General features: G+C 33.8%; 1 protein-coding gene across 1 annotated transcript; it reads right to left on the bottom strand.

The window, feature by feature from the left end:
- Window positions 1-1,974: 1,974 nt before the first annotated feature.
- LOC138934138 (uncharacterized) lies at window positions 1,975-9,663 on the bottom strand. The gene is made up of 5 exons (XM_070297578.1): window positions 9,533-9,663; window positions 8,464-8,934; window positions 6,976-7,177; window positions 4,448-4,663; window positions 1,975-3,165 (listed from the first exon to the last, which is right to left on the bottom strand). Exons 1-5 carry the CDS (start codon window positions 9,579-9,581, stop codon window positions 2,844-2,846), a joined length of 1,260 nt encoding a protein of 419 aa, XP_070153679.1. The 5' UTR covers window positions 9,582-9,663; the 3' UTR covers window positions 1,975-2,843.
- Between the last annotated feature and the right edge of the window lie 3,105 nt (window positions 9,664-12,768).

Below are 12,768 nucleotides of genomic sequence, written 5' to 3'. Positions count from 1 at the left end.
AAGCAGTGGTATCAACGCAGAGTACTGTTAAGAGAATTGTGCTCAGATTTTGCACAGATACTCAAAAGAAATAATAGAAAATCTACAAAATTTTCAATGTTTTGACATATGACACGTATATCCTTAACGATGCTACATAATCCAAATTTTATAAATTAAAAAAAATATATTTATCTCCTGTAATTATCGAAAAATTAACAGGCTACATTTCCGAGTGTTGCTATTTTTATACGAAAAGTATAATTCGTTTTAAAAATACATATTAATCTAATCGAATTATCGGTGGATAATCATTAAAAAAATAAAAATGTCGGATATATAATTGCAGTAAAATTAAATATCAATAGCGTCTCGAATCATATATTTGAAGAAAGAATAGATATTCTCAATATAAGATTTTATATATTTATATATGTGTGTGAATGCAAAAATAATTCCAAAATTGAAAATCGCTATTGCATTTAGAATATTTCGAGTGCACTCTCGGAAATAGCACGGCTTGACGTGTCGCTATAAGGTGGCCGCCACAATTGTCACGCGCATTTCTCTTCAGTCTCAAACGTTGAAAGAGGCTAACGGGTTGTGTCGGATTTGAAACCCCTTAATCCGAATATATATTATACAATACGTGAGCACGCAACCACTATATAAATCCGGCAGTTTGTATGCATTTTTGCCACATGCTATGATAAATATACAAATACATATATCACGCGAAAACGTCGTCTATGTATCTCAAAAGGTGGGAAAAACCATTATTTTATTTCTTTCATCTCAAAGAGGCAAGCTATTATTTATTTTCACAATAAACTCGACGCGTTTTATTTAATCCATTACATTTTTTTTTACACATATACACAATTGTTTAAATGGTGTGACGAGATATCTAAACGAATGTTACGATTGGCAGAATTTCATGCTTTTTGCGAACGAGAATGTCGGAGAAAAACGTGTACGACTTATAAGAAACTCCCGACCGTATGTTTTCACAGATAGAGATACGATACATCGTGCACACATACATATATATATATACACACAGTGAAGGCAATCAAGAAAGATCTCGGATGAACCGATTGATTGCCCGCGTTCTGTGTGCAGGCAAAATTAAAAAAGTTGACTTTCAGGTCGACGCCTCGGCCTCTAATTTTCCAATATCGATACCTAACTCGCCGCACGGTTGATTCGTGCTCGCAATATCATTTATCGCTATTTTGTTTCTCGATGTTAGCCAGGGATAAAAGCGGCCAAAGATAGGACGGACAATGTATGTATGTGCACGCGAGTATTAATATTAACGCGTGTAAATTATACGACGTGTCATGAGCGCGACGTGATGTCGTTCGAGCGACGGGCGAAATCTTTTTTATTCTATTTGCGGGGATTTTTCTTGCGTTACTTGGGATCGAGCTATTTTATAAAGGCAATAAGGATAACGTTCCTCTCGTTCCAAGTCTGATCCGAATGGTCGCAATTTGAAAAAAAGACCGACCAAGAATCAAATATTAAATATATGTATAGCTGTCCTTGATTAGTTAGTTTGAAAAAAATAAAATACTGTTAAATTTTATTAATTTTGATATTTTCAGTAAAGTATCATTATTTCAACTTTCTAAAGCGAATCAGCAAAATTGAATCATCATATAATATATTAAAAGAAAGATTAATTTTTAATTAATTATTAATTAATTAAAATAAAAGAATTAGTATATAAAATAAAATAATAGAATAATTAATTTTTAATTAATTATTAGTAGAAAAATTAATTTTAAATTTCCTTAAATTTTATAAATTTTCATCTTAAAAATAATTTAGTATAAACATATAAATAATTAATATATAAATTATTAAAAGAAAGATTAATTTTTAATTATTAATTAATTAAAATAAAAGAATTAGTATAAAATAATAAAATAATAGAATAGAATAATTAATTTTTAATTAATTATTAGAAGAAAAATTGACTTTGTTCCTTAAATTTTATAAATTTTCGAATTAAAAATGATTTAGAATATTGGCCGAGAGTATATAGGGGAAAGTTGGGTAAAACCGGGTAAGCGGATCAAACCGGGTACCATCCCTGTTTTTTCGTAATAATGGCTGCTATCTATGGCTAATTTGTGTTATTAGTTGTAGATTGACACCATCATTATTTTAAAACAAACCGAGCCCCTATGCACATGATATTTCTTTTTTAATAAAAGTTCAAAGTTTTTAACCCCCCAAAGATCGATATCGAGGCAAGAATCGAAACGTCGTGCACTTTTTCTATATAGAGCATATGTTTCGGTAAATGTGGCATTGCATTCTGTACATATTAGAGAGTATATCATATTAGTTTTGATCGGCATTTTATACGCCGAGATATACAACCACCGTATTTGTTACTTTCCTTGTTGTGGGGCAAAACCGGATACTTACACATGTCATATAATGAAAAGAGGGGGAACTATTATCCTGACTTTGTGTCTCTACAAAAAGCAGTTGAAAACGGAAACTAACGTTCAGAAAAAGAAATCACTAAAAAAAAAAAGCATTTTTTTTTTTCAGCAATTAACTTTATTTTCTCATAGTTTAAGGTTCACTAAAGACTACTAACGGTCGGCAAATTTTTTTTTACTCTCAGATTTTTTTGTAGGAAGATAAATCCAAAGGGGTAGCCGATTTTATCCTACTTTCTCCTACGTTTTAAAATATCACAATATGTGCATCGAATAAATTGGCCGGATCCACAGGGTGTCTACGTTAAAAGGTCACAAACACCCTCGTCTTTTATTCGAAGGACATGTTCACCCGGCGAGATTCCGACACAGCCAGATTTCTTCTTCTCCTTCCTTGCGCGTTCAAAGAACGGCCGGTCTCCAAGTATTCCCGTAATCGATCAGACAGGAGCTTAAGGCAATTTCGGCCAGGTGGGTGTCCCGATGCGGTGGACAGGCGATTCGATGAAATCTCTTCAAAGCATCGCACAGCGTCCGGATCGCCTCATCGACCCTTTCATCCTCCATACTAGCCAGTCCGCGGGCATAGAGCGTCTCGCACTCTTGCAGACACGCGAGCCGATTCTCCAAGCAGATCTTCTTCTGACAACCCGGACATTTTATCGGCTTATCCGGCCGTTGCTGCGCTCGCGAATGCAGTCCGCTGCATCCTTCCGTAGGACATCTGGGGGAGGAAAAAACGCTCGAAAGAATATTTTCTCTCACGTCGAAGATTTGCATTATAACTCTTGCGTAGGATGTCCCAAATGCTGTCAAAAATTCCTTTAAGATTCCTTTTCAGATTCTTCGTTCTAATTTTTTTCGTACGAAAGATCGTCAAAAGAGTTGTTGCACAACTTTTCAATTTCTGTAAATATATCTTTCTAATTAAACCAAGTTAAAATAAAATAAAATTACGAAATTAATTAAATTAAAATTAATTAAAGAATGCAATTTTTTTGTTATTCAATTGGCTAATATTTCGAATATAAAATATAGTCAAGGGTCAAATCAGAAAGACGCGAAAAAAACATCATAATGAGTATTTAAATCGTCCAAAAAAAAAAAAAAAAAAAAAAAAAAAAAAAAAAAAAACACGCTGGAACATTAGAGTGAAAACATGCGATTAAAAGAATATTGTGTTAGCGTGATAGCGAAATAATTACTTATAATTGAACTCTTGTTCTGTGTTCTCAAAGAGAGCTTCGTAGTTTATTTCTGTGAAGGAGAAAATGCCGTCGACGCACGTATACAGACACGCGTTCGTTGTCGTCGACGTAAAAGACATTAAACGTAGCGGGTAGTTCTACTATCAGAAAATTATCGCGAAACTGATAAAAGCACCTGGTCGTGTCGTTGGAGTTGCTACAAGAATCTTACGACCAACGAACACAAAAGTACCTTTGACGACAGGGGCATCCTCATGGCACTGACGTTTCGTCTCTTTGAGACGCTCGCCTCGTCAGTACTTGCGGTTTTTAACGATCTCGACAAACATCTGTTTACTCTCTCTCTCTCTCTCTCTCTTTCGATTGCTTATTATTCTTGTTATGTGACATTCCCATGCTTTTATTCGTTACCGTAATATTTTGACGTTTCTTAATTTTTATTTTATTTATATTATATATATTTTATTTTATTTTTATATATTATTTATTTTTATTTTATTTTTATTTAGAATATACTTTATTTAGAAGATTCTTGTATAGACAACGCGAAGGAATTAATGCTGGCCGTGTTAATTAAAAGCCGCAATATACACAGAGCGTTAAAGACGTCGCTAATAAATTATTCTGTTTTATTCTCGATCGATATTACTTTGTTAATCCGTACTAAAGATACGCGTACAACTAGCTAGAAATTTGGAATAGATGGGGAAGGAGGTATCGATAAGATCTTTCATTTAATTAAATGATATCACTCCGTTAATGTGTGAACTTGATGTCGGAGAATTTAAACGGACTTACCTCAATCTGACGGAATCGTTCGTCAGATTCTCAAAGTGCGGCCAGTCCTCTTGGCAGGCCCTGCATGTGCATCGGAACCAATACCTTCCCGCCAGTGTCCTTTGACGCTCGGCGAACGTCCTTTTCGTGAATATCGGTCCGTAGTTTTCGGCAATAACGTCGCCGGGCCGTAAACCGCGAACTGCCCTTATTACGATGTGCCGGCCGACGAAGTATCTGCGATCCGGCAAAAAGAGGATATCCTGACAATCCTCTCTCGTTAATTAATGCACGTTAATATGGTAATATAAATTAATACTGCCGAGTCTTACCTTAGTAACTATACATCAAGGTAATTACGAACTAACTCGTTTTATCAAAAAAAAAAAAAATCTTTTTGATTTAAAAATATTATTTATTTAAATACTTGGAAGAAAGAATTAGTTATTTCGATCGAGCAGCGAATATATTTGAATTAGTAAAATGTAAAATAAAAGTAAAGTATCCTTTTATTTGGAAATAAAAAAAGAGTTTGTCTTTTATCTTTATTATACTAAATTACTTTCTTTAAAAAAGCATTTTCTAATTTTTGTCTGCTTGTTTCAAAAATACAATTTTTCTTTATCTTAATAATTAATTTCTTATTTTCAAATAAATATCTTTTTATATAAAAATTTTAAGTATATTATTAAAAAAAAATGATATTTTTCATTACATGCAAATAAGAATTTATTTAATGCAACAAAACATTTTTCCAAACAAAGTATATATTTGTCTAAGTAAAAAAAAAAAAAAAATCAAAATTAATAAAATGTAATATTTATTCGATTTAAAAAAAAAATTTTTTTCATTTTTATTCTCGAATTTTAATTTTTAATTTTATTCTTAAATTTGTTGAAATTTTATTTTATTTTTCCATTACTTAAATACTTTTCCCAGTTAAATATTTGACACACACGTGTTCAAATATCGTATTAAAAGTCCTTATATTCATCCATTATCTGAAAGGGGAAAGTTATTATCAAGTACGAAGCTTAATAAATCGAAAAAGGTCGGGGGCGACGCAATTACTTCGCCATGAAATAATAATCGTAATCATCACAATGGCACCGGCGACGTTAATAACGTGAACAATTTCGCCTGCACCGAGTAACGCAGACGAGTTTGTGACATTTGCCGAATAATGAGCGCGCTGGTGTAATTTCGCGTATAATGGCCGCGATCCACGAAATCATCACGAACGCGCTTTAGTGCTGCCCGAAATACACGCGAATCCACGTACTTAATTAGAGTTAATAGATATGTCGGTAGAAATGTCGCGATTGTTATTTTGTAAATACACAAAATTCTGTGAAAGAGGATATTAATATCTTAACTCCAATTACACGTTCTTTATATTGACTTAATCAAATACAAATTGAAGATTCTGTTATTCCAACGAATATATAATCATTTGTAATTACAAAAGTTATTTGACAAGTTTTTAACTCGCACACGCAGATCATTTCATCTAAAATCTTATCGATTTTCTTCAAGCGCTCAGGGGAAGAGATATAAACTCGGCGAAAGTTAAAAGATTTATCTAGACGAGGGATAAAGGTTTTCTGTTAACAAAGCGCGCGAAGTTGTTGAAGGACTCCGGAAGAAGTTCGTTTAACAGACTACGAGCGGTCGATTAATAATTCGCGCGATGACACAGGCGATTGTATACCGTCTGGTTATACTAATTAGCTCCCCATTTATCGTGGCGGTCTACTCTTTTACACGACCGCGTTGTTAATATGCAAATGAAGACGAGTCACGCACGCTTGCCAGAGCGCAAAGTTCGACGAGAACCGCGTGCGTTTCGTAAACTTGTGTGCTGTGTATACGAGAAAAATTGTATTGAAAGATTTTATATATACGCATAAAGAGGAACGTTTTTACAGAGATATCTTTTATTTCGCAAAAATAATGATAAATTATTCTCGTAACAATTTCACGTTAAAGATTTCTTATTTTTATATTTGAAAGTTATATCTCTGCACTAAAAATAAATTTTTTTTTTCAATCAAATAAATACATTTTGTTAATTTTGATTTTTCTTTTCTTTATTTAAATAAATGTCTACTTCGTTTTGTTGTATTAAATAAATTATTATTTGTATGTTATAAAAAATATCATTTTTAAAATAAATTATTTAAAATTTTAATATAAAAAAATCTTTATTTCAAGATAAAAAATTATGTATTAAAATGAAGAAAGTCTGTGTTTTTGAGACAAGCAGCCAAAAATTAAAAGATGTTTTCTTAAAGGAAATAATTTATTATTATAAAGATAAAAAAAACAAATTCTTTTTGTTTTGTTTGCGGATAAAAGCAAAAATAAAAAGAACTTTGCTTTTACCTTTTTATATTTTACTAATTCAGATATATTTGCTACTCAATCGAAATAATTAATTTCTTTGCGAGTGTAAAAATTATTTTAAGTGAATGTTAAATTATTTAAATAAATAATTTTTTTTTAATGAAAAGAAAATTTTTTTCGATTTAGCACATTTTTCTTCCTACCTCGTCACCGCGGGATAGCAATCGTGATTGAAACGGGCGACCGTGGGATAAATCGCCACCCCGAGATAGACCGGACGGCTGCCGCGGAATCGATGCCCCGCGCTTAAACGCGTCTCGAAGAACTCGTGGGCGTTGAATTGAAGCAGCTGCAGGTTCCTCAACAGCAGGGCGGCCACGATGATCTCCTCGGCGCCCGGGACCTCTGCGAACTCGCCAAAGTTTCCGATATTAGTGTAGTTATCCCATCCCCTTCCTCCCCCGCGTTTCCTACGCATTCCTCCCCCTCCCTTCCAACCCCATTTTCCGCCGTTCTCGGCCTCTCGGCAAAAACTTTGCGCGACTCTTTTCGCTGAGCGTTGTTAAAATCACGGCACGCGAGTGCCCATACAGCACCGCAAGATTGCAATAACATTGCAGCAACATTTTTCTGCAAGATTGCAAGATTGCAGAAATATTGGGAAATGTTGCTGCAACGTTGTTATGATATTGCAGCAATAATAAAATGTCCGCCTACAGAAATATTGCAATATAATTATATATTGCAGCAACATAGCAATATAATATATATGCAATAATGCTTTATGTATCGATATAATATCCTTAACATATGAAAAAAATAATAAGAAATTAGGCCTATAAGAGTCAGGATCTAGCGTGTATATAGATTTTCTGTATTATAATAATAACGAAATTATAAAATGTAAATTTTTCAGTACACATTCGATTTCCTTCAGTGACAGAGAATATCTAAGAGAAATAAGAAAAAACTCAATTTGCAATTGTGTAAATTCACAATTTCTTTGTATCCGAAATATTTAGATATCCGGATGCAAAAAGATTATGGTGAATTTACGCATACAACGAGTTTGTTCACATCTCTCTTGTCTTTATATAATCTCAAAATTTATTTATTAAAATCTGAAGTATCTTTTGCATATTAGAAAATTATTATCAAATTTTTGATTTTATATAAGAATGGAAACTATTAAAAGAATTCTTAATCCAATGTCTGAGCCCCTGTATTGGAATCATATTATACGACTTAAATTAAAATAGTTATTATATCTTTTTAATCTTACTAGCCGCTCTTTGTAAACTTTATACAATCATCATGACTAAAAATTAAATGCGGAATAGATAGCGCAACATGCGCCGCATAGTGGTAAACGAATGAACTAGCGATTATTGAATACTTTTTTTGTAATATTTTCGGAATATTGCTGTAACATTGCTAAAGTTATATTGTAAAATAATGTCTTTGCAATATTTCTGCAACATTAAACTGCAATATGCAATATTACAATGTTGCAGCAATGTTGTTGCAAGCTTCAGTGCTGTATGGGTGAAGAAGAATTTGCTGAATCGAAAGTTGATCCTCCGCGCGAGCGAGCACATTTTTTCCTTATTATATCCAAATTAAATATAGACCGCGAGGGGAGGAGGGAAAGAGGGGAGATCCTTTGTGAGGGTAAAACCGATGATAAGTACCGTCGTCCGGCGTGGGATGCGCGAAGAAGCCGACTCTCTGCAGGCATCTGAGCAGAAAGGCCGCCATCAGCGATCTCTCTAGGAAGTCTCTCCCCGTTCGCTTGTTCGCGTGCGTCACCAGATTGTACGCTGCCATGTCGACATTGTCATGGTCGTCGTCGTCGTCGTCGTTCCCGCTCTCGCGGGACTCCTTTGTGTCCTGCCCCTCTCCCCTTCTCATCTCTTCAATTTCGCCTCGTCTGGATTCTTGCAGCTTCCTCCGTCTGATCCTTCTCCTCGCCGACCGGCTATTTGCCGACGATTTCGCAACGCGCATATCCGGTATCGTCGTCGTTGTAGGCGTCGTCAAAGACGTCGCGATCTTTTCGCCGCCGCTCTTCTTTAACTCCTCGTAGATCTTCAAACACTTTCGCGGGCCCTCCTGCGTCACCATCCGAAAGGCCACCGTGCTGAGTACGCTCATGCCGGAGCCTGAAGGAGGGAATTCAAAAGCCACTCGTAATTACTCTGTAAGAATCTCGGTTATGACGCTCAAGATATGCCAAGTTGCGCGTATAAAATGGACCTTTCATTTGCGGTGATGAATGCCTCTCTTTTTCTCGAGGAATACAATAGAACACATTATTTCACATATAAATTATTATTACCATCGCCAGTTTTATTAATTACTATTTATTAGTTAATTGTATGGAGCAAATTTGATACACGTAATGCATATTTTTTGTTTAATTGAAATGATCTCATAAAAATTATGAGATATTAATTGAGATATCAATAATTGTTTAATTACGTAACGTTAAAATTGAAGAAGATTTTCAATAAATTTTTGACTTTACTTGGACTTTACTTTTGCAAAACATTTTTATTGAAAATATATTATAGTCACTAAATAATCTAGAGATATCAAATATCGCAAAAAGTTATGTCCTAATTAAATTTTAATAAAGAAAAGATTGTTTTGAATTTGAACGAGAAACATTGCAATGTTCACCAGGGAAAACGTTATCGAATATCTATAATACTTTATAACGATACTGCATAAGGAGAGACTCTCTTTTATTATCCTCACCTATCAACAATGCAAGTATCTTGCACTCGTACTTGTGATACGTCGCCATCGCGATGTCCCTGCATTTTGTCCCGCAGAAAGCGACGCAGCTGCAGTTCGGGCATCCGATCGGCGCTTTCAGTCTAAAAATTTCCCGGATATTCGTAGATCGATCGAAAGGAAAATGGGGTTAGCCGTTGCGAGTGAATTATGCAAATTGACGAATAAAAACCGAGGGCGAAAACTTTTTCCGCGCGTGCAAAAGCGACGAGAGATTCAATCCCGATAAGTTTTAATCTATCGATTAACAATTTTACGATAATATATAAAAACGATAATATATACACAAACGTGGATCTATAATAGACAAATGGCTCGGTGTAAAAAATAAGGTTGCACGAGATTCAAGACAAGACAATATTCGTAAAAATATTGTATCGGTATTGAAAATTTTTGCGAATTTAAATCTTGTCCCGGTCTTGAGTGAATCTTGGTAGCAAAAATCTTGTCTTTTATTGTCTTGTCTCGAATTTATTAACAATTTTTATCTAATACTGAATAATTGTTTCAAATAATATTTAACAATATATTATTTATTATTATATTTATATAATATATTATAATAAATATAATATTATAAATATATAATATAATATTTATAATATATTTATAATTATTATTATATTATTATTTAATTGTTATTATATAATATTTAACAATATATAATCTTTAATATATATATATGTTGTATATATATATATGTTGTATATATATCATATACATATGTATACATACTTTGCGTACGTGTGCTGTACACAAAGTTTTGTGTAGCTAAATAAATATGCAAAATTTAATATTGTTTATTTTGTTTATTGTATTGATTGTTTCTAAATTGGTTAATATAAATTTTATTTATTTATTAACTAAATTTTCTATTTATTTATTAAATAAATTTTTTATTTTTTATTAACTAAATTTTTTATTTACTTATTAAATAAATTTTTTTAAGTTTGTATAATACAGCGATTTTTTTCTCATCTAATTTACACACAAATACACCTTTTATCTTTTTTTTTAAAAATCAATAATATCTTGACAATCTTAGTTTTTTCTATTGTCTTGATATCTCGGGCAACCCTACTAAAAAAGTAATTCCAAAATGCATGTTCCAAAAAAGAATTAAAATACCAAGATATTTAAAAGAATATCTAAAATAACGTCTCTGGAAAATCAAGCGGCTTCTTCTATGTCTTTTATAATAAATATCTTTAAACGTTCGTGCTGTTTCGAGATTTTTCGTAGCCTGGTTAACATGCGGTTCACAGGTTCCCATAATAACGGAAGTTTCCGTCCGCACGCGTCGCCTGTAGCGCGCGGGTTAATGAAATCCATTTTCTCTCTTTCTCGCCAGCGAGAGAGTTTATCCGTAAAAAGCCGCGAATAACGTGACGGTTGGGGCTTAACCACGGGCCGGGTGCTGTAGACAAAGCGGAAGCTAACACACGGAGGATTACGCCGCCGCCACCGTCCAAGGATCGTACCCATTAAATTCGGGAGAGACCGGAGGCGGCAATTTTCTCCTCACCTCGCGTAACAATGCTGACAATGGGTGCCGTAGAACTCGGGTAGGAGGCAGCCCGCCAGCGGTGGCTCGACTATCAGAGTATCGCCCGGATGTATCTCCGTGGCTGCGACGGCGTGTTTACCCGCTATCGAGGTCTCACGGATCTCCACGGCGTCGGACGACCAGCGGGCCTCGGAATTAACGGCGCCGTTTAACGGCGTGCCAGCACCGTCTGCGAAGAGAGGGCGTGCATACAGTACAGTGTGTGTTTTCTTAGGGTGTGTTTCCAACGCCTCAACGAGTTTAATAGAATGTCAGGTATCTCTTTCAGACGATCATACGAGACGGAGATTCCTCGACCGTTATGTGTGTGTGTGTGGTGTTTGAACTCTGTTACAGCATACGGGTATATGGGGTGTATGATACTTTAGAAATAGACTTTAACAGGTATGAGACCGTTTGCGAAACGAGGCGACCGTAGGAGAAAAGCGAGAATTTTTGCAATAATAAGTAGGGTAGACTGGAAGTAACGGGTGTTGATATTAACACGCCCAAATCAATGCGTGTGTTTTAAACGAAGTAGGATAGCGCCTCTTAGAAAGAGATAAAATACGTCTCGACTCGAACTACGCATATTTGTCATTTATTGTTAGTCAAAAGTTGTAGTTAATAAATTTTAATTTTTTTATTTTATCTCGAACTGTTAATAAAATTACTGTAACAAACAGTTTATGTTATATGAGAAAGTTAATATGCATTTTTCGTATAAATATCATGATGTCAAGTAATTCGTTCATACAATGTTTTTTTTATTTTATTTTAAATGTTGAATTTTTGGGAGTCGGGATATAAGATAATATATATATACACGTAAATAATTATATATCTAATAATTATATATGTTAAATCCAGGGTTGGGAAGTAACGCGTTACTTGTAACGCCGTTACCGTTACAGTTACTTTTTTTCGGTAACTGTAACGGTAATGGCGTTACAAATTTTATTTGTAACGGAAAAAGTAACTTCGTTACATTTTTCGGTAACGAGTAACGAATTTAACAGTTACTTTTATCGTTACTTTTTTCAAATTTTTTGATTTATTTAAGATATTATTCTTGCTATTGGGCGTGATAAAATTTTTATCTTAATCGTAAAGCCGTAAGCAAATCGACCAATTAGCATTCTTATTATGTTGTGAAAATGCTTGAATGTGATTGATCAACTTATGGCTCTTGCAGACCAGTGCGATGACGCGACGCGCGATATCCAATGAGAGCTTTATCTTTTCGGAAAAGCAGAGCCCTCATTTACTACCTTCTAAGTACCTTGCAACGAAAATTAGAAAATCTCAATAAATCTGACCTTATAGATTGCCATTCATTAGTTGAAGCTATTCAGCAAGGTTTAAATAAAAGGTAACTTATTAATTTGATTAATACATATGTTATTTAATTTTAAATAAGGATTTAATTGAAAAATATTATTTTATTTTAAACTATTGATTCAAAAGTATTAATTTCAATAAAACAAACAATGTCGCTTAATTTACTATATTTGATTTTAGATTTCGTACAATATTTGAAACAGAAGAAATAATAATAGCAGCATGTTTACATCCAAAATTTAAGTTAAACTGGTTAACCGGAGAAAAAAGAAAACGTGCTGAAAATTACTTGGAGGATTTATTGGGAATC

This window comes from Polyergus mexicanus, unplaced genomic scaffold, assembly GCF_030449975.1.
Source record: "Polyergus mexicanus isolate NDT 795.1 unplaced genomic scaffold, iyPolMexi1.0 SCAF_6, whole genome shotgun sequence".
NCBI lineage: Eukaryota > Metazoa > Arthropoda > Insecta > Hymenoptera > Formicidae > Polyergus > Polyergus mexicanus.
The sequence above is the reverse complement of the archived record's forward strand: the minus strand, read 5'-3'. Positions and strand labels throughout refer to the sequence as shown.

Bases quoted from the DNA above. Each gene is read 5' to 3' on its own strand.
- LOC138934138 (XM_070297578.1), bottom strand. From the start codon at position 9,581: ATGGCGACGTATCACAAGTACGAGTGCAAGATACTTGCATTGTTGATA. The intron at 8,935-9,532 runs GTGAGGATAATA...TCCCTCCTTCAG, and splicing joins GATACTTGCATTGTTGATAG to GCTCCGGCATGAGCGTACTC. The intron at 3,166-4,447 runs GTAAGTCCGTTT...TTCCTCCCCCAG, and splicing joins AACGATTCCGTCAGATTGAG to ATGTCCTACGGAAGGATGCA.